Source organism: Mobula hypostoma, chromosome 23 (genome assembly GCF_963921235.1).
Source record: "Mobula hypostoma chromosome 23, sMobHyp1.1, whole genome shotgun sequence".
NCBI classification, from domain to species: domain Eukaryota; kingdom Metazoa; phylum Chordata; class Chondrichthyes; order Myliobatiformes; family Myliobatidae; genus Mobula; species Mobula hypostoma.
In genome coordinates, this window is record NC_086119.1 from 795,615 (window position 1) to 823,323 (window position 27,709).

General features: G+C 43.3%; 1 protein-coding gene across 3 annotated transcripts in view; it reads right to left on the minus strand.

Moving 5' to 3' along the window:
* pigl (phosphatidylinositol glycan anchor biosynthesis, class L) overlaps nucleotides 1-27,709 on the minus strand; it is a 183,847-nt gene that overhangs the window by 93,843 nt on the left and 62,295 nt on the right. For 2 of the 3 annotated variants that reach the window (XM_063031072.1, XM_063031070.1), the window contains exons 3-5: nucleotides 23,454-23,544; nucleotides 7,796-7,863; nucleotides 4,328-4,390 (exon numbers count right to left, since the gene is read on the minus strand). In XM_063031072.1, coding sequence (XP_062887142.1) covers nucleotides 4,328-4,390; nucleotides 7,796-7,863; nucleotides 23,454-23,544 — 222 coding nt within the window. The remainder of the gene's footprint in view (nucleotides 1-4,327; nucleotides 4,391-7,795; nucleotides 7,864-23,453; nucleotides 23,545-27,709) is intronic. The other variant, XM_063031073.1, reaches the window with a different exon arrangement.

Below are 27,709 nucleotides of genomic sequence, written 5' to 3' on the forward strand. Positions count from 1 at the left end.
CTGATAAAAATATATTTCCTCCATAAGAATCACAACTCCTATGATAAAGCTATTCGGAATCAAAAGAAAATGTTGATTAATTCAAATCGAAAGAAAGCGGTTGATTTCAGTGATTGGAGAATTATGCATAGTGGAGTTCCTCTTACTTATTGTGGTACTTCCCTTTAACTTTCCAACTAATTGAAGTAATTGAACAGTGAAGATAGAATAGAACAGTACAGGGACAGTATCTTTGTTCCACTACATCAGTGCCAACCATGATGCCAATCCAAACTAATATCATCTGTTTGTATCTCATCCATATCCCTTCATTCCTGCCATCCCACGTGGTTGTGTAAATGCTTCCCACTTCCCCTAGCAGTGTGTTCCAGACACCCACCACACTTCCCCTGGCAGTGTTTTATAGCTGGGGCCGTAGGAGTTTGGAGTTCAATTCCACCATCCTCTGTAACTCCTCGATGCAGTTATAAAGAAGGCAAGACAGTGACTAAACTTCATTAGGGGTTTTGAAAATATTTGTTATGTCAACAAATACACTGAAAAACTTCTATAGTTGTACTGTGGAGAGCATTCTGACAGGCTGCATCACTGTCTGGTATGGAGGGGCTACTGCACAGGACCGAAAGAAGCTGCAGAAGGTTGTAAATCTAGTCAGCTCCATCTTGGGTACTAGCCTACAAAGTACCCAGGCCATCTTCAAGGAGCAGTGTCTCAGAAAGGCAGCGTCCATTATTAAGGACCTCCAGCACCCAGGACATGCCCTTTTCTCACTGTTACCATCAGGTAGGAGGTACAGAAGCCTGAAGGCACACACTCAGCGATTCAGGAACAGCTCCTTCCCCTCTGCCATTTGATTCCTAAATGGACATTGAACCCTTGGACACTACCTCACTTTTTTAATATAATTTCTGTCTTTGCACGATTTTTAATCTGTTCAATATACATATACTGTAACTGATCTACTTATTTATTTATTGTTATTATTTTATTTTGTTTTTTCTTCTATATAACCATATAACAATTACGGCCCGGAAAAAGGCCATCTCGGCCCTTCTAGTCCATGTTGAACTCTTAGTCTCACCTAGTCCCACCGACCTGCACTCAGCCCATAACCCTCCATTCCCTTCCTGTCCATATAGCTATCCAATTTAACTTTAAATGACAACATCGAACTTGCCTCAACCACTTCTGCTGGAAGCTCGTTCCACACAGCTACCACTCTCTGAGTAAAGAAGTTCCCCCTCATGTTACCCCTGAACTTTTGCCCTTTAACTCTCAACTCATATCCTCTTGTTTGAATCTCCCCAACTCTCAATGGAAAAAGCCTATCCACGCCAACTCTATCTATCCTCCTCATAATTTTAAATACTTCTATCAAGTACCCCCCTCAACCTTCTACGTTGCAAAGAATAAAGACCCAACTTGTTCAACCTTTCTCTGTAACTTAGGAGATGAAACCCAGGTATCATTCTGGTAAATCTTCTCTGTACTCTCTCAATTTTGTTGACATTTTTCCTATAATTCGGTGACCAGAACTGTACACAATACTCTAAATTTGGCCTTACTCAATGCCTTGTATAATTTCAACATTACATCGCAACTCCTATACTCAATGCTCTGATCTATAAAGGCCAGCATACCAAAAGCTTTCTTCACCACCCTATCCACATGAGATTCCACCTTCAGGGAACTATGCACCATTATTCCCAGATCCCTCTGTTCTACTGCATTCTTCAATGCCATACCATTTTCCATGTATTTCCCATTTTGATTAGTTCTGCCAAAATGTAGTACCTCACATTTATCAGCATTAAACTCCATCTGCCATCTTTCAGCCCACTCTTCTAACTGGCCTAAATCTCTCTGCAAACTTTGAAAACCTACTTAATTATCCACAACTCCACCTATCTTGGTATCATCTGCATACTTACTCATCCAGTTTACCACCCCATCATCCAGATCATTAATGTATATGACAAACAACATTGGACCCAGTACAGATCCCTGAGGCACACCACTAGTCACCATCCTCCAATCTGACAAACAGTTATCCACCACTACTCTCTGGCATCTCCCATCCAGCCACTGCTGAATCCATTTTTCTACTTCAATATTAATACCTAACGATTGAACCTTCCTAACTAACCTTCCATGTGGAACCTTGTCAAAGGCCTTACTGAAGTCCATATAGACAACATCCACCGCTTTACCCTCGTCAACTTTCCTAGTAACCTCTTCAAAAAATTCAATAAGATTTGTCAAACATGACCTTCCACGCACAAATCCATGTTGACTGTTCCTAATCAGACCCTGTCTATCCAGATAATTATGTATACCATCTCTAAGAATACTTTCAATCAATTTACCTACCACTGACGTCAAAACTTTCAATCATTTTACCCACCACTGAAGTCAAAACTTTCAATCAATTTACCCACCACTGACGTCAAACTCACAGGCCGATAATTGCTAGGTTTACTCTTAGAACCCTTTTAAAACAATGGAACAACATGAGCAATACGCCAATCCTCCGGCATCCCCGTTTCTAATGACATTTGAAATATTTCTGTCAGAGCCCCTGCTATTTCCACACTAACTTCCCGCAAGGTCCCAGGGAATATCCTGTCAGGACACGGAGACTTATCCACTTCTATATTCCTTAAAAGCTCCAGTACTTCCTCTTCTTTAATCATCATAGTTTCCATAACTACCCTACTTGTTTCCCTTACCTGACACAATCCTTCTCCCTAGTGAATACTGAAGAAAAGAAATTGTTCAAAATCTGCCCCATCTCTTTTGGCTCCACACATAGCCATCCACTCTGATTCTCTAAGGGACCAATTTTATCCCTCACTATCCTTTTGCTATTAATATAACTGTAGAAACCCTTAGGATTTATTTTCACCTTACTTGCCAAAGCAACCTCATATCTTCTTTTAGCTTTTCTAATTTCTTTCTTAAGATTCTTTTTACATTCTTTATATTCCTCGAGCACCTCATTTACTCCAAGCTGCTTATATTTATTGTAGATCTCTCTTTTTCCAAACCAAGTTTCCTAACAGTAACATAAAGATTCTGTACCCTCAAAATTGCACCTTTAAATGACCACCATTTCTCTATTACATCCTTCCCATAAAACAAATTGTCCCAATCCACTCCTTCTAAATCCTTTCGCATCTCCTCAAAGTTAGCCTTTCTCCAAACAAAAATCTCAACCTATATTATGTATTGCATTGAACTGCTGCTGCTAATAGGTTTCATGACACATGCCAGTTATAATAAACCTGATTCTGATTCTGAATGAATTTGTACCGTATCTCCTCTCTGTGAACATGTGCGTTTCCTCTGAACGCTCTGATTTCCTCCCACAATCCAAAGACGTACGGGTTAGTAAGTTAATTGATCAATGTAAATTGTCCTGTGATTAGCCTCATGTTAAATAGGTGGGTTTCTGGGCAGTGTGGCTGAATGGGCTGGAAGGCCTGTTGCATTCTGTATCTTTAAGTAAAAATCAATTAAAACTAAGCCCTCTAGCCTTTGACAGCTTTTCCTTGGGAAAAAGACACTTGACTACCTACTTGGTAACTTTCATGGTTAGAGCTGAAATATCAGCAATTTTTATCCACCCATAAATGCTGCTTGACCTTTTTAGTTCCTCTAGAATAGGGGTCGCCAACCCGTCGATTGCGATCGACCGGTCGATCTTTGAGACTTTCCCAGTAGATCCCGAAAAAAATCAAAAATAAATACACAAATACTGTTGTAATGTGAGCATTATAAAAATAAGTAATACTAATTAGGATAATGGTAATATAGCAATACTTTTGCTACAAAGCTGTTTGTAAAGAGAGATTGTTTCTGGGTTGCAGGGTTTTAGTTCCGTTCTTTCTGCCCAGGGCGTATGTGTGTAGCGCCCCCGCCATGCACTGCATTTTCAGTGTAGCTTGTGCTGCATCAAAATGACCAATTAAATTAGATACGCAGTGGTCCTCAACCACCGGGCTGTGAAGAATGCAGCGGTACAGCAGTAGTCAGAACGCACCCAACACATCTTTAAGAAAAAAAGCTGAAATAAACAAACTAATTAATTAGGTGCTGCCCGGCTCGTAAATGTCGGCCCAGATCAGAGGCAATTGCCGATTGCATCGCCTCTGATCTGGGCTGACATTTACATAATTAATTAGCTTGTTTATTTCGGCTTTTTTTCTTAAAGATATGCTGGGTGCGTTCCGGTCACCACTGTACCGCTGCATTCTTCATGGCCCAGAGGTTGGAGACCACTGCATAAGAGTACAGACTGTCGCAAACATCAATATATGGCACTCACTCGTGATATCCTGATAGCATGGTGGAGGCTCCATGAAAGAAGGTGAAAACGTACAAATTCCATCTAGAATGGGAAGAGGAATTTCTATTTATCTTGGTGAAAGACAAGTGTGTATGTATGTTGTGCCACCAAACATAAGCACTGACTAAAAGGGGGAATCTGGAGCAGCACCACAAAACCAACCACCAGAAATTTAAAGATACCTACCCCCCAAAGAGTGCAATTCGTGCCGGGAAAGTTGAGGAGCTGAAATCAGGGTTGAAGGCCCAGCAATCGTTTTTCACAAAACATGCTGCTCAAAATAAGTCTGCTATTGAAGCATCATTTTGTGTAAGTCACCTTTTGGCTAAACACAAGAAGCCTTTTACAAATGGCGATTTATTGAAGGAAGCAATGGCCATTCCGCAGAGACTGTTTTTAATGACTTTAAAAACAAAAACAACATCACAACTACAATACATAATATACCACTTGGCCCTGCAACAGTGACAAGGAGGGTAGAGTCACTGTCAGAGGACGTGGATATTTTTCACTACAATTCGATGAATCCCTGGATGTAATGCAAACAGCTCAGCTTGTTGTATTTGTCAGAATGGCTTTCCAGGATTTTACAACAAAGGAGGGCTTCCTCACTCTTTTGCAATTAAAGGAGAGAACGAGAGGTGAGGATATTTACAATGAGTTTAAAAAATATGTCCGTGAAATTGACATCCCCATTCATAAACTGGTGGTAATTACTACTGATGGGGCCCCAGCAATGCGCGGTGTGCGCATTGGTTTTATAGCACTAAAAGTCAGTGCCTACTTTGGGTCAACTTATCTGTGTGAAATTGCATTTTCACAGATGAAAAATTATTAAATCTAAGTACAAGAGATGTCTTACTGACAGACACCTCACAGACTGTCTCAGACTCACTGTCTGTAGTTATGAGCCAAATTTCAGGGAACTAGCAATAAGTATTCAGCCCCAGTCATCACACTGAGTGCAACAGTCAATTTTTATTCATTTATTTTTCGTGTTAAAATAAAATTAAATAATGAAACTTAGAATTAAAGGTGTGAAGTATTGTAATATTCTTAAAGAAAGATATGCTAGTTACAGTGTTTCCTTGTTTGAATTAATTTGAAAGTTTGACAAAAGTATTTTGTGTAATTCAAATACAATTAGCCCAAATAAAAGGCCTCAAATTGGCAGTACAATCTGAGCTGTTTTTTCTCTAAATGATTTAGTAGGTAGATCTTGCCTTTCACTAAGGTCGAGGTAGGGGATCTTGGGCTTAAAAAGGTTGGTGACCACTACTCTAGAAGATTATTTGTTGCTCCAGCTTTCAGCATCTGCAACATTTTGTGTCTTGACTTTGACTATCTATCCTATCTGTACCTGACAAAATTTTATATACTTTTATCTCTCAGCTTCTGACACACCAGAAAAAATAACCTAAATCTGATAATCTCTGCTCGTAGCAAATACACTCTAGCCCAGGGAACATTCTAGTAAACCTTTTCTTCACCCTCTACAAAGGCTCTACATCGCTTTCTATAAATACAAGAGATTCTGCAGATGCTGGAAACTTGAGTAACACACTCAAAGTGCTGGAGAAACTCAGCAGGTTAGGCAGCTTCTATGAAGGGAATTTTGAAGTTGTCATTTTGAGCTGAGGCTCTTCATCAATGCTCCTAGTGTGGTCTAAACAAAATTTTATACAGCTGCAACAGTATTTGTAAACTTTTATATTCAATACCCTGACAGATGAAGCAAGTATGCCAATGCTTCTTTACACCCTATCTACTTTGTGTTGCCACTTTCAGACATGCATACCAGGATCCCTCTGTATATCAATGCACTAGGCTCCTGCCATTACTGTACAATTGCCTCTTGAATTTGACCTCCAAAAGTGCAGTACCTCACACATCTCCAGATTAACTTCATCCACCATTTCTGTGTCCTCTTTTCCAAATGGTCTACATCCTGCTGAACCTTTTGACAATCTTCCTTACTATCAACCACCTTGTGAATTTTTGTGTCACCTATAAACTTACTCAGGCGACAATAGTTTTGTTTAAACTATTTCTATATATATCACTAGCAACAGAGATCCCAGAACTGATCCTTATGTGACATGACACCATAGGTCACAGACCTCTAGTCAAAATAACACTGCTCCTAATGATCAGGTAAAATAATAAAACATTATACTGTTCGATAGTTGTAGAAAACATGGAAAACCTACAGCACAATACAGGCCCTTCGGCCCACAAGGTTGTGCCAAACATGTCCCTACCATAAAAATTACTAGGGTTACCCAGAGCCCTCTATTTTTCTAAGCTCCATGTACCTATCCAAAAGTCTCTTAAAAGACCTTATTGTATCCACCTCCGCCACTGGTGCCGGCAGCCCATTCCACGCACTCACCACTCTCTGAGTAAAAGACTTACCCCTGACATCTCCTCTGTACCTACCCCCCAGCACCTTAAACCTGTGCCCTCTTGTGGCAGCCATTTCAGCCCTGGGAAAAAGCCTCTGACTATCCACACGATCAATGCCTCTCATCATCTTGTACACCTCTATCAGGTCACCTTTCATCCTCTGTTGCTCCAAGAAGAAAAGGCCGAGTTCACTCAACCTATTCTCATAAGGCATGCTCCCCAATCCAGGCAACATTCTTGTAAATCTCCTCTGCACCCTTTCTATGGTTTCCTCATCCTTCCTGTAGTGAGGCAACCAGAAATGAGCACAGTACTCCAAGTGGGGTCTGACCGCGGTCCTATATAGCTGTAACATTACCTCTCGGCTCCTAAATTCAATTCCACAATCGATGAAGGTCAATACACCGTATGCCTTCTTCACCACATTCAATCTGCGCAGCTGCTTTGAGCGTCCTATGGACTCGGACCTCAAGATCCCTCTGATCCTCCACACTGCCAAGAGTCTTACCATTAATACAGTACTATATTCTGCCACCATACTTGACCTACCAAAACGAACCACTTCACACTTATCTGGGTTGAACTCCATCTGCCACTTCTCAGCCCAGTTTTGCATCCTATCAATGTCTCACTGCAACCTCTGACAGCCCTCCACACTATCCACAACACCCCCAACCTTTGTGTCATCAGCAAACTTACTAACCCATCCCTCCACTTCCTCATCCAGGTCATTTATAAAAATCACGAAGAGTAAGGGTCCCAGAACAGATCCCTGAGGCACACCACTGGTCACCGACCTCCATGCAGAATATAACCCGTCTACAACTACTCTTTGCCTTCTGTGGGCTAGCTACTTTACTTTACACAATCCGACAAGCTGCACTTTATTCTTGAGAAATGACTGGTTGCATAACTTTATTATGTTTTCTTTCTAGACTGAGGCCCTTTTCTGTTGATTGTTTTGACACAAGAAAGAGAAGAAAGGCCTTTCTTGGATCACAAATTTTCGGTTCATATGAGGATAAATGACAGAGAAGTTACCTGACAGCATAGTAAACAGAAGTGTGATTGGCATGTCCACTCACTCCATCTTTATCAAACGTCATCACCTGCAAGAGAATGAAGGCAAAGACATTTCACCACCTGTCACCTTATCATTGCTTGATACAGATAAACCCCTAAAATGTCTGTGTGGAAGTGAGTTGGGGGTGCAGATGTAGTGAGATACAGGGTGCATGAGGTTCCATGAAGGGATGTGGGAATCAATACTATGTATATTATAGAGTCATAGAGAAGTACAGAACAGAAACAGACCTTTTGGCCTACCAAGTCCATCCTGAAAACATTTAAGCTGCCTACTCCCAATGACCTGCACTTGGATCACAGACTTCCATATTCTTACTGTCCATGTACCTGTCTAAACTTCACTTAAACGTTGAAATTCGGCTCGCATGCACCACTTGTACTTGCAGCTCATTCCACTCTTTCACGTCCCTCTGAGTGAAAACGTTTCCCTTCATGTTCCCCTGAAACTTAGACCATAAGACCATAAAATATATAAGTAGAATTAGGCTATTTACCCATCAAGTCTGTTCCACCATTTAATCATGACCGATCCTTTTTACCCCTCCTTAGCCCCACTCCTGGCCTCCTTCCCCTAACCTTTGATGGCATGTCCAATCAAGAACATATCAAGCTCTGCCTTAAATACACCCAGTGACCTGGCCTCCACAGCTGCCTGTAGTAACAAATTCCACACAAATTCACCACCCTCTGGTTAAAGAAATTTCTCCAGATTTCTGTTTTAAATGGACACTCCTCTATCCTGAGGTTGTGCCCTCTTGTCCTAGACTCCCCCACCATGGGAAACATCTTTTCCACATCTACCCTGTCTAGACCTTTCAACATTTGCAAGGTTTCAATGAGATCGCCCTCATCCATCTAAATACCAACGAGTACAGATCCAGAACCATCAAACTTTCCTTGTGTAATAACCCTTTCATTCCCGGCATCATCCTTGTGAACCTCCTCTGAACACTCTCTAATGTCAACACACTTTTTCTCAGATGAGGAGCCCAAAACTGTTCACAATACTCAAGTGAGGGCTCACCAAAGCCATCCATTCCATTATCTAAAAACCACTACCTACCGGCAGCCAACCATAAAAGGCCCCTTTTATTCTCACTCACTGCCTCCTGCCTGTCAGCCATTCCACTATCCATGCCAGTACCTTTCCTATAACGCCACAGGATCTTATCTTGTTAAGCAGCCTCAGGTGTGGCATCTTATCAAATGCATTCTGAAAATGCAAGTAAATGACATCTGCTGCCTTTCCCGTGTCCACCCTGCTTGTTACTTCCTCAAAGAATTCCAACAGATTTGTCAGGCAAGATTTCCCTTCACAGAAACCATGCTGATGAACCTATTGCAATTCTTTGAGGAGATTACAAGTAGGATAGATAAAGTGATGGAGAGGATGTTGTATATTTGGACTTTCAGAAACCCTTTGACAAGGTACCAAGATAAGAGCCCATGATATTACAGGAAAGCTACTGGCATGGTTAGAGCATTGGCTGATTGGTAGGAGGCAGTGAGTGGGAATAAAAGGATCCTATTCTGGTTGGCTGCCAGTGATTAGTGGTGTTCCAAAGAGGTATATGTTGGGACCACTTATTTTATGCTGTATATTAATGGTTTATAGGAACATAAGAAATAGGAGCAGGAGTAGACCACCTGGCACATCGAGCCTGCTCCTCCATTCAATAAGATCATGGCTGATATGGACTCATCTCCACCCACCTGCCTTTTCCCCATAACACAATTCCCCCACTATGCAAAAAACTATCCAATTTTGTCTCAAATATATTTACTGAGGTAGCCTCCACTTCTTCATCAGGCAGAAAATTACATAGATTCACCACTCTCTAGGAAAAGCAGTTCCTCCTCATCTCCATCCTAAAACTACTCCCCCGAATCTTGAGGCTATGTCCCCTAGTTTGCATCTCACCTACCAGTAGAAACAACTTTCCTGCCTCTATCTTAACAGCCCTCCACAATATCTACAACACCCCCAACCTTTGTTTCCTCAGCAAATTTACTAACCCATCCCTACACTTCCTCATCCAGGTCATTTATAAAAATCATGAAGAGCAGGGGTTCCAGAACAGATCCCTGAGGTACACCACTGGTCATCAACCTCCATGCAGAATATGACCCGTCTACAACCACTCGTTGCCTTCTGTGGGCAAGCCAGTTCTGGATCCACAAAAAATGTCCCTTTGGATCCCATGCCTCCTTATTTTCTCAATAAGCCTTGCATGGGGCACCTTATCAAAAGCCTTGCTGAAATCCATATACACTAGATCTATTGCTCTACCTTCGTCAATGTGTTTAGTTACATCCTCAATAAATTCAATCAGGCTCGTAAGGCATGGCTTGCCTTTAACAAAGCCATACTGACTATTTCTAATTATATTATGCCTCTGCAAATTTTCATAGATCCTGCCTCTCAGGATCTTCTCCATCAACTTACCAACCACTGAAGTAAGACTCACTGGTCTATAAATTCCTGGACTATCTCTACATAGAACATAGAATAGTACAGCACAGTACAGGCCCTTCGGCCCACTCCCTTTCTTGAATAAGGGAACAACATCCGCAACCTTCTAAACCCCCGGAACCTCTCCCCTCCACATTGATGATGCAAAGATCATCGCCAGAGGCTCAGCAATCTCCTCCCTCACCTCCCACAGTAGCATGGGGTACACTTTGTCTGGTCCCGGTGACTTATCTAAATGATGCTGTCCAAAAGCTCCAATACATCCTCTTCCTTAATATCTACATGCTCAAGCTTTTCAGTCTGCTGTAAGTCATCCCTATAATCGCCAAGATCCTTTTCCATAGTGAATACTGAAGCAAAGTATTTATTAAGTACCTCTGCTATCTCCTCCAGTTCCATACACACCTTTCCACTGTCACACTTGATTGGTTCTATTCTCTCATGTCTTATCCTCTTGCTCTTCACATACTGGTAGAATGCCTTGGGGTTTTCCTTAATCCTGTCCACCATGGCCTTCTCATGGCCCCTTCTGGCTCTCCTAATTTCATTCTTAAGCTCCTTCCTGCTAGCCTTATAATCTTCTAGATCTCTATCATCACCTAGTTTTTTGAACTTTTCGCAAGCTCTTCTTTTCTTCTTGACTAGATTTACAATAGCCTTTGTACACCACGATTCCTGTACCTTACCATCCTTTCCCCGTCTCATTGGAATGTACCTATACAGAACTCCACGCAACTATTCCTTGAACATTTGCCATATTTCTTCCATAAGTTTCTCTGAGAACATCTGTTTCCAGTTTATGCTTCCAAGTTCCTGCCTGATCGCCTCATATTTCCCCTTACTTTAATTAAACACTTTCCTAACTTGTCTGTTCCTATCCCTCTCCAATGCTATGGTAAAATGCTCTCCCACTCAGAGATCTGACAACTGACGAGGTTCATTTCCCAATACCAGATCAAGTACAGCCTCTCCTCTTGTAGGCTTATCTACATACTGTGTCAAGAAACCTTCCTGAACACACCTAATAAATTCCACCCCATCTAAACTCCTTGCTCGAGGGAGATGACAATTGATATTTGTGAAATTAAAATCTCCCACCACAACAACCCTGTTTTTATTAATCTTTCCAGAATCTGTCTCCCTATCTGCTGATGTCCCTGTTACTATTGGGTGGTTTATAAAAAAAACACCCAGTAGAGTTATTGACCCCTTCCTGTTCCTAACTTCCACCCACAGAGACTCCGCAGACAATCCCTCCATTACTTCCTCCTTTTCTGCAGCCGTGACACCTCTGATCAACAGTGCCATGCCTCCACCTCTTTTGCTTCCCTCCCTGTCCTTTTGGAAACATCTAAAGCCCGGCATTCGAAGTAACCATTCCTAGTGGAGTGACACAGGGGTCAGTGCAGGGTCCATTGTTGTTTGTTATCTGTATCAATGATCTGGATGATAATGTGGTTAACTGGATCAGCAAATTTGCAGATGACACCAAGATTGGGAGTGTAGTGAACAGCATGGAAGGTTATCATGGCTTGCAGCAAGATCTGGACCAGATGGAAAAATGGCAGATGGAATTTAATACAGAAAAGTGTGAGGTGTTGTACTTTGGTAAGAACAACCAAGGTAGGTCTTACATAATGAAAGGTAGAGCACTGAGGAGTGTTGTAGAACAAAGGGATCTGGCAATACAGGTCTATAGTTCATTGAAAGTAGCATCACAGGCAGATAGGGTCATAAAGAACGCTTTTGACACATTGGCCTTCATAAATCAAAGTATGTTATGTAGTACTCACTTCAATAATAAGCAAATGCTTTGAGAGGCTGGCCAAGGACTACATCTGCAGCATGCTACCACCCACACTGGACCCTCTACAATTCACCTACTGACACAACCAACCAATAGATGTCGCAATAGTGACAGCTCTACACACCGTCCTTACACATCTGGAGAGGAAGGATGCTCGGTGAGAATGCTGTTCTTGGACTACAGTTCAGCATTCAGCACCATAATTCCTTCCAGGCTCGACAAGAAGCTCAGAGACCTCGGCCTTCACCCTGCCTCGTGGAGCTGGATCCTGGACTTTCAGTCAGATCACCGGCAGGTGGTAAGAGTGGGCTCCCTCACCTCTGCCCTTCTGACTGTCAACACAGGTGCCCCTCAGGGCTGTGTCCTAGGCCCCCTCCTTTACTCTCTGTATACCCATAACTGTGTCGCCACCCACAGCTCCAATCTGCTAATTAAATTTGCTGATGATACTACATTGATTGGTCTAATCTCAAATAATAACAAGGCAGCCTACAGAGAAGAAGTCATCACCCTGACATAGTGGTGTCAAGAAAATAACCTCTCCCTCAATATCCAAAAACAAAGGAGCTGGTTGTGGACTAGAGGAGGAATGGAGACAGGCTAACCCCTATTGACATCAATGGATCTGGGGTTGAACAGCTTTAAGTTCCTCGGCATACACATCACCGAGGATCTCACGTGGTCTGTACATACCAGCTGTGTGGTGAGAAAAGCACAGCAATGCCTCTTTCACCTCAGATGGTTGAAAAAGTTTGGTATGGGCCCCCTAATCTGAAGAACTTTCTACAGGGGCATAATTGAGAGCATCCTGACTGGCTGCATCACTGCCTGGTATGGGAATTGTACTTTCCTCAATAGCGGGGCTCTGCAGAGAGTGGTGTGGACAGCCCAGCGAATCTGTAGATATGAACTTCCCACTATTCAGGATGCTTATAAAGACAGCTGTGTAAAAAGGGCCTGAGCAATTATTAGGGATCCGAGTCACCCCAAATACAAACTGTTCCAGCTGCTACCATCCAGGAAATGGTACTGCAGGAACAACAGGCTCTGGGACAGCTTCTTCCACCAAACCATCAGTCTGATTAATTCATGCTGATACAACTGTATTTCTGTTATTCTGACTGTCCTGTTGTACATACTATTTGTTATAAATTACTATAAATTGTACATTTAGGCGGAGACATAAAGTAAAGATTTTTACTCCTCATATCTGTGAAGGATGTAAGAAATAAAGTCAATTCAATTCAATTTGAAAGTTGTATAAGACATTGTTGAGGCCTAATTTGGAGTATTGTGTGCAGTTTTGGCCACTGACTTACAGGAAAGATGTAAATAAGGTTGAAAGAATACAGAGAAAATGCACCAGGATGCTTGTGGGTCCGGAATACCTGAGTTATATGGAAAGAGTGAATAGGCTAGGTCGTTATTGCTTGGAAGGTAGAAGATAGAGAGGAGATTTGACAGAGGTATACAAAATTATGAGGGGTATAGATAGGGTAAATACAAGCACGCTTTTTCCACTGAGGTCAGGTGGAACTACAACCAGAGGTAACAGGTTAAGGGTGAAAGGTGAAAAGTTTAAGGGGAACATGAGGGGAAACCTCTTCACTCAGAGGGTCATAAGAGTGTGAAACGAGCTGCCAGCACAAGTTGTGCATGCAACCTCGATTTCAACGCTTAAGAGAAGTTGGATAGGAACACGGATGCTCGGGGTATGGAGGGCCAAGGACCCAGTGCAGGTCAATGGGAGGAGACAGTTTAAATGGTTTGGCACAAACTAGGTGGGCCAAAGGGCCTGTTACTGTGCCGTACTTTTCTATGACTCTTATTACAAGAGATTCTACAGATGCTGGAAATCCAGAGAACACACCAAAATGTGAACTGTTTATTTGGCCTGATCAACCCTGGCTGGGTCACCTGGGCGAGAGTGTCTGATATTGAAAGACCCAAAACACTCAATGACCCCATTACTGATGATATGTCCCAGTGCATCCTTGGATGTATCTCAGCATCCCTCCATAGATTCAGCCTGACTTGCCAAATTCCTTCAGGATGTAGTATATATTAACAAATTAGAGCCTTCTGATTATTATTATATCTCATGATTTCCTTAATAGTGTCATGAAATGGTGCTGAGGTAGAATGGTGCAGCAGCTCCAGGAAGCCAATGGGCTATTTTTGCTCCAATTTCCTGTACCCTGGTATCTTACTTCTGATCAGTTGAAGTGACCATGAAGATTTGCATACCAATTGTAAGAAAAGTAGAAGAGTTGGCAAAGGGTGTTCGGATATAGCTGTAGGATGCTGTGAATAGAATTGTTGGGGAACATTATCCAGCTTCACCTCAGAGAATGAGAGCTCCCCAAGCTTTTTGGAACAGAGGTTCAAATAATGCGTCAGTGTTTTTCTAGAGCACAAATATCAAATATACTCCTAAATACAAGAGAATACAGGGAAGTGCTAATGCAAACTGGTTATACATTGTGTGACACATCCAGTATGTATGTATGTTCTCATAGTAACATAGACAGTTCTGTAAACAGAATCCACGTGTATGGGAGTTAATTTTAGTGTACTGTTCACAGAAAGAATTCAGACACAAATTATGTAAGATATCTGGTATATTTCATAAAGAATAGAAAATGGCAATGACTCAGCCCTGACTCATTAGCTGAGTCAGGGTTCAGTTATTCTGATCAAAGGGTTCAAAAAACATTAACTTTGTTTCTCTTCCACAGATCCTATCTGACTCAAGTATTTCCAGAAACTTCTGTTAATCTATGTTTCTACACTGTACGCTTAACATGATGTATATATTCCAGGCACTCAAATACCTCACAACCATTTTTACGTCAAAACTATTTTTTTTAAATTAAGATCTACAGTTTGTTGATTTTCTTTTTACTTTTTTTGATTGGTACAAAGAGCAGCCTCTTGCTCTGTTAATTCTACCCCAGGTCCCAGGAACATAGTGTATTAGTTCCACTCTATAATCTCTTTCCTGCAAATGTCTGTCTGAAAAACCAATCCAATTATTTCTCAAAAACTCTAACTGACTATTTTCACTTGCCTTACACATGATGAGTTTCAGTTTATTCTTTAACTCTTTTTAACGCTTAACCTAGTTAAGGATTTCCTGCACTGTTCGCTTTACACTTATGACTGTGAGGTGAAGCAAAGCTCCAATGCCATTTTCAAGTTTGTTGACGAGACTACTGTCATAGGCTGAATCAAAGGCGGTGACAAATCAGTATATAGAAGAGAGATGGAAATTCCAACTTGAGTGGTGCCACAACAACAAGCCTTTACTTAATGTCAGCAAGATCAAGGAGCTAATTATTGACTTCAGGAGGAGGAAAGCAAAGGTCCATGAGCCAGTTTTCATTGGAGGATCAGAAGTGGAAAGGATTAACACCTTTAAATTCCGTGGTGTTGTCATTTCAGAAGACCTGTTCTGGGCCCAGCATGTAAGTGCAATTATGAAGAAAGCATGGCAGCACCTCTAGTTCCTGAGGAGTCTGCAAAGATTTGGCATGACATCTAAAACTTTGACAATCTTCTAAAGATGTGTGGTGGAGAGTATATTGACTGCCTGGTATGGAAATAACAATGTCCTATAAAAAGTAGTGGTTACAGCCCAGTCCATCACGGGTAAAGTCCTCCCCACCATTGAGCACATCTACACAGAGCATGTTGCAAGAAAGCAGCATCCATCATCAGGGGCCCCAACTACTCAGGTCATGCTGTCTTCTCACTGCTGCTATTAGGAAGAAGGTACAGGATCCTCAGGACTCACATCACCTGGTTCAGGAACAGTTATTACCCCTCAACCATCAAGCTCTTGAACCAAAGGGGATAACTTCACTCAACTTCACTTGCTCATCACTGAAATGTTCCCACAACCTATGGATTCACTTTCAAGGACTCTTCATCTCATATTCTCGATATTTATTGCTTATTTATTTATAATTATTATTTCTTTCTTTTGTATTTGCAGTTTGTTGCTTTTTGCACACTGGTGCACTCATTTAGTGCAGACTTTCATTGATTCTATTATGGTTATTATTCTATATGAATTTATTGAGTTTACCTGCAAGAAAATGAATCACATGGTTGTATATGTTGAAATATGTACTTTGATAATAAAGTTACTTTTAACTTTTATAATTACCCTGCACATCTCTTTATACCTTTTGCCCAGAATTTTAAATTTGTGGCCTGCCCTCTGAACTATCTGATTTTGGGAACAAGATTCACAACACGCTGGAGGAACTCAGCAGGTCGGGCAGCATCCATGGAAACGATTAGTCAACGTTTCGGGCCGGAGCCCTTCGTCAGGACTGAAGAGGGAAGGGGCAGAGGCCCTATAAAGAAGGTGGGGGGAGGGTGGGAAGGAGAAGGCTGGTAGGTTCCAGGTGAAAAACCAGTAAGGGGAAAGATAAAGGGGTGGGGGAAGGGAGGCAGGGAGGTGATAGGCAGGAAAGGTGAAGAAAGAATAGGGGAAAGCACACTGGGTAGTAGAAGGAGGCGGAACCATGAGGGAGGTGATAGGCAGCTGGGGGAGGGGGCAGAGTGACATAGGGATAGAGGAAGGGAGGGGGAGGAAATTACCGGAAGTTGGAGAATTCTATGTTCATACCCGATGCAGGTTGGGGGACCGCTTCGTCGAGCACTCCCGCTCCGTTCGCCACAACAAACAGGATCTCCCAGTAGCCACCCACTTCAACTCTGCTTCCCACTCCCGTTCAGATATGTCCATAGATGGCCTCCTCTACTGCCACGGTGAGGCTAAACTCAGGTTGGAGGAGCAACACTTCATATACCGTCTAGGTAGTCTCCAGCCCCTTGGTATGAACATAGAATTCTCCAACTTCCAGTAATTCCCTCACCCTCCCTTCCCCTATCCCTATTTCTCTCTGCCCCCTCCCCCAGCTGCCTACCACCTCCCTCTTGGTTCCGCCTCCTTCTACTACCCATTGTGTTTTCCCCTATTCTTTCTTCACCTTTCCTGCCTATCACCTCCCTGCCTCCCTTCCCCCACCCCTTTATCTTTCCCCTTACTGGTTTTTCACCTGGAACCTACCAGCCTTCTCCTTCCCACCCTCCCCCCACCTTCTTTATAGGGCCTCTGCCCCTTCCCTCTTCAGTCCTGACGAAGGGTTCCAGCCTGAAACCTCAACCGATCTTTTCCACGGATGCTGCCGACCTGCTGAGTTCCTCCAGCGTGTTGTAAGTCCATACTGCTGCTGTAATTAGCAACTAAATCTACAGTCTCATTCCAGCAAACAATATCATGATCTTTGTAGTAAGATTTATTTTGTTATTTGTCTTAATCTGCCAATCTATCTGTATCCCTTACAGTCCTGTTACTGCTCTTCTGACGAATTACCACACTTCCAAACATAGTGCTGCTCGTTCATGTCTAACTCGTTACTGCATGTAAAAGTCATTTCAAGCCTCATACCACCTACCACACTCCAGTCAGCAAACAACCACTTACATTGCTTTCTGCTTTATAAATTTTATGTATATTTTCCAACATTGTCACTGTTAGCCCTCAAGACCAATAAATCTCTCCAAATCTAGGAGACTGCAGCTATTAGATTCCCTACTATATACCCTGCCCTCAAGTTTACCTGGTCCATTTCCGACACGGCCCTCCCCTTTCTAGATCTTTCTGTCTCTGTCTCTGGAGACAGCTTATCCACTGATGTCGACTATAAGCCTACTGACTCTCACAGCTATCTGGACTATTCTCACCCTGTCTCTTGCAAAAATGCCATCCCCTTCTCGCAATTCCTCCGTCTCTGCCGCATCTGCTCTCAGGATGAGGCTTTTCATTCCAGGACGAGGGAGATGTCCTCCTTTTTTAAAGAAAGGGGCTTCCCTTCCTCCACTATTAACTCTGCTCTCAAACGCATCTCCCCCATTTCACGCACATCTGCTCTCACTCCATCCTCCAGCCACCCCACTAGGAATAGGGTTCCCCTGGTCCTCACCTACCACCCCACCAGCCTCTGGGTCCAACATATTATTCTCTGTAACTTCTACCACCTCCAACGGGATCCCACCACTAAGCACATCTTTCCCTCCCCCCCCCTTTACTTTCCGCAGGGATCGCTCCCTACGCGACTCCCTTGTCCATTCATCCCCCCCATCCCTCCCCACTGATCTCCCTCCTGGCACTTATCCTTGTAAGTGGAACAAGTGCTACACATGCCCTTACACTTCCTCCCTTACCACCATTCAGGGCCCCAGACAGTCCTTCCAGGTGAGGCGACACTTCACCTGTGAGTCGGCTGGGGTGATATACTGCGTCTGGTGCTCCCGATGTGGCCTTCTATATATTGGGGAGACCCGACGCAGACTGGGAGACTGCTTTGCTGAACACCTACGCTCTGTCCGCCAGAGAAAGCAGGATCTCCCAGTGGCCACACATTTTAATTCCACATCCCATTCCCATTCTGACATGTCTATCCACGGCCTCCTCTACTGTAAAAATGAAGCCACACTCAGGTTGGAGGAACAACACCTTATATTCCGTCTGGGTAGCCTCCAACCTGATGGCATGAACATCGACTTCTCTAACTTCTGCTAATGCCCCACCTCCCCCTCGTACCCCATCCGTTATTTATTTTTATATACACATTCTTTCTCTCACTCTCCTTTTTCTCCCTCTGCCCCTCTAACTATACCCCTTGCCCATCCTCTGGCTCCCCCCCCACCTTGTTTTTCTCCCCGGACCTCCTGTCCCATGATCCTCTCATATCCCCTTTGCCAATCACCTGAAGACCAAGGAGATCATTGTGGACTTCAGGCATGCTAGGAGCCACACTCAAGCCCCCATCTACATCAACGGAGCTGTAGTGGAGCGTGTATCAAGCTTCAGATTCCTTGGTGTCCACATTTCTGATGATCTCAACTGGTCCCTGAACTCCTCCATCCTGATCAAAAAGGCGCAACAGCGCCTTTATTTCCTGCGGAGCATCAAGAAAGCTCACCTCTGTCCCAGGATACTGACGGACTTTTACCGCTGTACCATTGAGAGCATACTCACCAACTGCACCTCAGTGTGGTATGGCAATTGTCCCGTATCGGACCGCAAAGCACTCCAGCATGTGGTGAAAACTGCGCAGCGGATTATCGGTACCCAACTGACCACCATTGAGAACATCTTCCATAAATGCTGCCTGGGCAGGGCAAAAAGCATTATCAAGGATGCATCTCACCGTAACCATGGACCTTTTACTCTCCTCCCATCTGGTAGGCACTACAGGAGCCTCCGCTCCCGCACCAGCAGGCACAGGAAGAGCTTCTTCCCTGAGGCTGTGACCCTGATGAACCTCACATCACAGCGCTAAGCAGTATTGCACCCATATTGTACTGTCTCAGTACTTTTATATTTGTGTGCTGTAGCACTTACTTTTTATTCGCAGTTATTTTGTAAATAATAGCAACATACATCAAAGTTGCTGGTGAACGACCTGACGAAGGGTCTCGGCCTGAAACGTCGACTGCGCCTCTTCCTATAGATGCTGCTTGGCCTGCTGCGTTCACCAGCAACTTTGATGTATGTTGCTTGAATTTCCAGCATCTGCAGAATTCCTGTTGTTTGTAAATAATATTATTCTTTTGCACTTCTGGTCAGATGCTAATTGCATTTCATTGGCTTTGTATCTGTACTCAGCACAATGACAAAAAAGTTGAATCTAATCTAATCTAATTTAATCTTATGGTCTAACACCGCAGTACAATACTGGCCCTTCAGACTAACGATACTGTGCCAACCTTTTAACCTGCTCCAAGATCGATCTAACCTTTCATTCCCACATTATTCTCTATTATTCTTTCATCCATGTGCCTATTAAGAGTTTCTTAAATGTCCCTAATGTACCTGCCTCATCCCTGCAGTGTGTTCCATACATTTAGCAATCTCTGTAAGAAACCAACATTTGATATCCCCCCCCATACCCTCCTCCAATCACCTTAGAAGTATGTCCTCTCACATTAGCCATTACTGTCCTGGAAAAAAGGCACTGGCTGTTCACTCTATCAATGCCTCTTATCATCTAATACATCTCTATCAAGTTACCTCTCATCTTCCTTCACTCCAAAGAGAAAAGCCCAAGCTCATTCAACCTTTCCTCATAAGCCATACTCTCTAATCTAGAAAGCACAGAGTGAGATACTGAATATAGAACATAGTATAGTACAGCACATTACAGGACCTTCGGCCCACAATGTTGTGCTGACCCTCAAACCCTGCCTCCCATATAACACCCCACCTTAAATTCCGCCATATACCTGTCTAGTAGTTTCTTAAACTTCACGAGTGTATCTGCCTCCACCACTGACCCAGGCAGCGCATTCCACGCACCAACCACTCTCTGAGTAAAAAACCTTCCTCTAATATCCCCTTTGAACTTACCACCCCTTACCTTAAAGCCATGTCCTCTTGTATTGAGCAGTGGTGCCCTGGGGAAGAGGCGCTGGCTATCCACTCTATCTATTCCTCTTATTATCTTGTACACCTCTATCATAGAAACATAGAAACATAGAAAATAGGTGCAGGAGTAGGCCATTCGGCCCTTCGAGCCTGCACCGCCATTTATTATGATCATGGCTGATCATCCAACTCAGAACCCTGCACCAGCCTTCCCTCCATACCCCCTGATTCCTGTAGCCACAAGGGCCATATCTAACTCCCTCTTAAATACAGCCAATGAACTGGCCTCAACTGTTTCCTGTGGCATAGAATTCCACAGATTCACCACTCTCTGTGTGAAGAAGTTTTTCCTAATCTCAGTCCTAAAAGGCTTACCCCTTATCCTCAAACTGTGACCCCTCGTTCTGGACTTCCCCAACATCGGGAACAATCTTCCTGCATCTAGCCTGTCCAATCCCTTTAGGATTTTATACGTTTCAATCAGATCCCCCCTCAATCTTCTAAATTCCTACGAGTACAAGCCTAGTTCATCCAGTCTTTCTCCATATGAAAGTCCTGCCATCCCAGGAATCAATCTGGTGAACCTTCTTTGTACTCCCAGAATGGCAAGGATGTCTTTCCTCGGATTAGGGGACCAAAACTGCACACAATACTCCAGGTGTGGTCTCACCAAGGCCCTGTACAACTGCAGTAGTACCTCCTTGCTCCTGTACTGGAATCCTCTCGCTATAAATGCCAGGATACCATTTGCCTTTTTCACCGCCTGATGTACCTGCATGCCCACTTTCAATGACTGGTGTATAATGACACCCAGGTCTCGTTGCACCTCCCCTTTTCCTAATCGGCCACGATTCAGATAATAAAATGTCTCCTCTCATCCTCCTTCTCTCCAAAGAGTAAAGCCATAGCTCCCTTAATCTCTGATCATAATCCATACTCTCTAAACTAGGCAGCATCCTGGTAAATCTCCTCTGTACCCTTTCCAATGCTTCCACATCCTTCCTATAGTGAGGCGACCAGAACTAGATACAGTACTCCAAGTGTGGCCTAACCAGAGTTTTATAGAGCTGCATCATTATATCGCGACTCTTAAACTCTATCCCTCAACTTATGAAAGCTAACACCCCATAAGCTTTCTTAACTACCCTATCTACCTGTGAGGCAACTTTCAGGGATTTGTGGACATGTACCCCTAGATCCCTCTGCTCCTCCACACTTCCAAGTATCCTGCCATTTACTTTGTACTCTGCCTTGGAGTTTGTCCTTCCAAAGTGTACCACCTCACACTTCTCTGGGTTGAACTCCCATCTGCCACTTCTCAGCCCACTTCTGCATCCTATCAATGTCTCTCTGCAATCTTCAACAAACCTCTACACTATCTACAACACCACCAACCTTTGTGTCGTCTGCAAACTCGCCAACCCACCCTTCTACCCCGACATCTAGGTCGTTAATAAAAATCACAAAAAGTAGAGGTCCCAGAACAGATCCTTGTGGGACACCACTAGTCACAATCCTCCAATCTGAATGTACTCCCTCCACCATGACCCTCTGTCTTCTGCAGGCAAGCCAACTCTGAATCCACCTGGCCAAACTTCCCTGGATCCCATGCCTTCTGACTTTCTGAATAAGCCTACTGTGTGGAACCTTGTCAAATGCCTTACTAAAATCCATATAGATCACATCCACTGCACTACCCTCATCTATATGCCTGGTCACCTCCTCAAAGAACTCTATCAGGCTTGTTAGACACGATCTGCCCTTCACAAAGCCATGCTGACTGTCCCTGATCTCTAAATGCCCATGGATCTTATCTCTAAGAATCTTTTCCAACAGCTTTCCCACCACAGACGTAAGGCTCACTGGTCTATAATTACCCGGACTATCCCTACTACCTTTTTTGAACAAGGGGACAACATTCGCCTCCCTCCAATCCTCTGGTACCATTCCCGTGGACAACGAGGACATAAAGATTCTAGCCAGAGGCTCAGCAATCTCTTCCCTCGCCTCAAGGAGCAGCCTGGGGAATATTCCGTCAGGCCCCGGGGACCTATCTGTCTTAATGTATTTTAACAACTCCAATACCTCCTCTCCCTTAATATCAACATGCTCCAGAACATCAACCTCACTCATATTGTCCTCACCATCATCAAGTTCCCTCTCATTGGAACTCTCATTGAATACCGAAGAGAAGTATTCATTGAGGACCTCGCTCACTTCCACAGCCTCCAGGCACATCTTCCCACCTTTATCTCTAATCGGTCCTACCTTCACTCTTGTCATCCTGTTTTTCTTCACATAATTGAGGAATGCCTTGGGGTTTTCCTTTACCCTACTCGCCAAGGCCTTCTCATGCCCTCTTCTTGCTCTTCTCAGCCCCTTCTTAAGCTCCTTTCTTGCTTCCCTATATTCCTCAATAGACCCATCTGATCCTTGCTTCCTAAACCTCATGTATGCCTCCTTCTTCCACTTGACTAGATTTTCCACCTCACTTGTCACCCATGGTTCCTTCACCCTACCATTCTTTATCTTCCTCAATGGGACATATTTATCCCTAACATCCTGCGAGAGATCTCTAAACATCGACCACATGTCCATAGTACATTTCCCTGCAAAAACATCATCCCAATTCACACCCGCAAGTTCTAGCCTTATAGCCTCATAATTTGCCCTTCCCCAATGAGATCAATACTCTCCTGGGAAATAAAGTAAGTTGTGATGGAACACATGAAAAGTGCAACAAAAAATGATTGCTATGAAACAGAACTAAAAGCAAACAGCCCAGGGTCAAAAGTCAAGAATTATTTACACAGTAGGGCATTCCACCTAGTGGTGAAATTGGTCAGTTACAGCCATATGAGATCAGCAAGGCAGCACAGAGACTCACCAGGTTGATTTCATGCATTTTTATGTGTCTGACGATCAGAGAAGCTATAAGCTCTAGGTCCCACTGTACTCCTGGATTGTCTGGAAGTTCTCTACAGAAAACAAAATTTAAAAAAAATACTCAGTTGTTAATTGTAAAAGAAATTTGGGAATCCAGCTTGTCCCATCAATTCCACTTTGTGGCAACTGGTGTGGCTGCTCTCTGGCCCATTCTCGACATACTACTAGACATTGTACTAGACATTGTTCCTGAAATAGCCCATATATTCTAGTGATCTAAAAACAATGTTCTGTACCTTGAAATCATACTTTATAAAGAAATTTTCCAATCACAAAGCTATATTATAAATGCTAGTGGTTGTGATTTCCTGAATTCAATGCAAAAACAGCATTTTTACTGCTGTAGAGCTGTTAGGGAGGGTTTAAACTAATTTGGCAGGGAGATGGGAACCAGAATGATAGAGCAGAGGAAGGGGAAAACAGAAAAAAATCTAAGATAGTGAGCAGTAAAGATGTCAGGAAAGACAGGCAGATGATGGAGCAAATTTGTAGCCATTGGGATGAGTTGCAGTACAATAAAGTTGCAGTGAAATCAAAGCGAAAAGCACCAAATACTGGTCTTAAGGTGTTATACTTAAATGCACGCAGCATAAGGAATAAGGCCGATGATCTTGTCGTACAGCTAGAGATCGGCAGGTATGATATTGTGGCCATCACTGAGACATGGCTAAAGGATGCATGTCTCTGGGAGCTGAATGTCCAGGATACGCGGTGTATCGGAAGGATAGGAAGGTAGGCCGAGGGGGTGGCGTGGCTTTATTGGTAAGAAATGATATTAAATCATTAGAAAGAGGTGACATAGGATCAGAAGGTGCAGAATCTTTATGGGTTGAGCTAAGAAATCGCAGGGGTAAAAGGACCCTGATGGCAGTTATTTATAGGCCTCCAAACAGCTGCAGTGATGTGGACTACAAATTACAACAGGAAATAGAAAAGGTTTGTCAGAAGGGCTGTATTATGATAATTGTGAGAAATTTTAACATGCGAGTGGATTGGTAAAATCAGGTCGGCACTGGATCTCAAGAGAGAGAACTTGTAGAATGTCTACAAGATGGCTTTTTAGAACAGCTTGTTGTTGAGCCCACTAGGGGATATGCTGTACTGGATTGGGTATTGTGTAATGAACCAGAGGTGATTAGAGAGATTGAGGTGAAGGAACCCTTAGGAGGCAGTGATCATAACATGATTGAATTCACTGTGAAATTTGAAAAGGAGAAGCCAAAATCCGATGTGTCAGTATTTCAGTGGAGTAAAGGAAATTATAGTGGCGTGACAGAGGAACTGGTCAAAGTTGACGAAAGGGACACTGGCGGGAAGGACGGCACAGCAGCAGTGGCTGGAGTTTATGCGAGAAGTGAGGAAGGTGCAAGACAGGTATATTCCAAAAATGAAGAAATTTTCGAATGGAAAAAGGATGCAACTGTAGCTGACAAGAGAAGTCAAAGCCAAAGTTAAAGCAAAGGAGAGGGCATACAAGGAAGCAAAAATTAGTTGGAAGACAGAGGATTGGGAAGTTTTTAAGAGCTTACAGAAGGAAACTAAGAAGTTCATTAAGAGGGAAAAGATGAACTATGGAAGGAAGCTAGCAAATAATATCAAACAGGATACTAAAAGCTTTTTCAAGTATATCAAGAGTAAAAGAAAGGTGAGAGTAGATATAGGACCGATAGAAAATGATGCTGGAGAAATTGTAATGGGAGATAAGGAGATGGCGGAGGAACTGAACGAGTATTTTGTATCAGTCTTCAATGAGGAAGACATCAGCAGTCCACCGGACACTCAAGGGTGGCAGGGAAGAGAAGTGTGCGCAGTCACAATTACGACAGAGGAAGTACTCAGGAAGCTGAATAGTCTAAAGGTAGATAAATCTCCCGTACCAGATGGAATGCACCCTCGTGTTCTGAAGGAAGTAGCTGTGGAGATTGCGGAGGCATTAGCGATGATCTTTCAAAAGTCGATAGATTCTGGCATGGTTCCGGAGGACTGGAAGATTGCAAATGTCACCCCGCTATTTAAGAAGGGGACAAGGAAGCAAAAAGGAAATTATAGACCTGTTAGCTTGACATCGGTGGTTGGGAAGTTGTTGGAGTCGATTGTCAAGGATGAGGTTACAGAGTACCTGGAGGCATATGACAAGATAGGCAGAACTCAGCATGGTTTCCTTAAAGGAAAATACTGCCTGACAAACCTATTACAATTTTTTGAGGAAATTACAAGTAGGCTAGACAAGGGAGATGCAGTGGATGTTGTATATTTGGATTTTCAGAAGGCCTTTGAGAAGAGCCCATGGAATTACGGGAAAGTTACATACATGGATAGAGCGTTGGCTGATTGGCAGGAAACAGAGAGTGGGAATAAAGGGATCCTATTCTGCTTGGCTGCTGGTTACCAGTGGTGTTCCACAGGGGCCCATGTTGGGGACGCTTCTTTTTATGTTGTACATCAACGATTTGGATTATGGAATAGATGGCTTTGTGACTAAGTTTGCGAATGATATGAAGATAGGTGGAGGGGCCGGTAGTGCTGAGGAAACAGAGAGTCTGCAGAGAGACTTGGATAGATTGGAAGAATGCACAAAGAAGTGGCAAATGAAATACAATGTTGGAAAGTGTATGGTTATGCACTTTGGCAGAAGAAATAAACGGGCGGACTATTATTTAGATGGGGAGAGATTCAAAGTTCTGAGATGCAATGGGACTTGGGAGTCCTTGTGCAGGATACCCTTAAGATTAACCTCCAGGTTGAGTCGGTGGTGAAGAGGGCAAATGCAATGTTGGCATTCCTTTCTAGAGGAATAGAGTATAGGAGTAGGGATGTGATGTTGAGACTCTTTAAGGCAGGGGTCCCCAACCTTTTTTGCAACGCAGTCCGGTTTATATTCTTGCAATATTCTTGCGGACCAGCCGACCTGGTGGGGGGGGGAGGGTAGGGTTGCCAACGGACAAGAGTAGCAGTCAAGTACGTTGTGTTTACCCACAGAAAGACTACAATGACCATGAAGCCTTGCACGGGCATCAGTGCGCATGCGTGTACGTGCCGATTTTTTTCTACAAATCGTTTTTGGCGATTTTGTAAGGGGGGGGGGGTTAATCACGACCGGAATATAGGTGATAAGCGGCTAATACACTCAATTTCGTTTCTAAAAGGATTTATCTGACGAATTTAATATTAAACACACTGCGCATATTTTCCTCGCATGAATATAGTGATAAGTCAATTATCAGGTGAGCTTGAAGTAAGTGTTGAACGACTTTCCAGTAGAAGTGGTAGAGGCAGGTTCGATATTATCATTTAAAGAAAAATTGGATAGGTATATGGACAGGAAAGGAATGGTGGGTTTTGGGCTGAGTGCAGATCGGTGGAACTAGGTGAGAGTAAGCGTTCGGCACTACTAGAAGGGCCGAGATGGCCTGTTCCGTGCTGTAATTGTTATATGGTTATATAAGTAAGTCAGTAGCATCATAACATTTTAAGTAATGTTTGGATATTAAACACACAGCACATATTTTCTCCGTATGAACATATAAAATCATTGCAACACACCAATATCGCTGAATCAGTGGGAGCCCTGGGCTTGTTTTCCTGCAACAAGACGGTCCCATCGAGGGGTGATGGGAGACAGCGATACCCGAAGGGGGTTCCTTATGTCCAGTCTATTCCGCAATTTAGTTTTCGTTGCATTCATTGCTGAGATATGTTGGAAATGGAAGCAACGTTTTCAGTGCTTTCGTGGTTATCTCAGGATATTTAGCCTTGACCTTGATCCAGAATGCCAGCAGAGATGTTATGTCAAACATACTTTTCAGCCTGCCGTCATTTGCAAGCTCGAGGAGTTGATCTTCTTCCCGTGCTGACATGGATGACGAGCAGGTAATGACCTCGTGTGCGTTCAAGCTCAACAGTGGACGTGACAGGGAATGAGGAAAGGTGCAGCTGACTCATATCGCCAAATAATATCGTTTCTTCGCAGCCCAGTAGCATATGCTTTGCAGCCCGGTGGTTAGGGACCGCTGCTATAAGGCGCTGGTGAGACCTCACTTGGAGTAGTGTGTGCAGTTTTGGTCTCCTTATTTAAGAAAGGATGTGCTGACGTTGGAGAGGGTACAGAGAAGATTCACTAGAATGATTCCGGGAATGAGGGGGTTAACATATGAACAATGTTTGTCCGCTCTTGGACTGTATTCCTTGGAGTTTAGA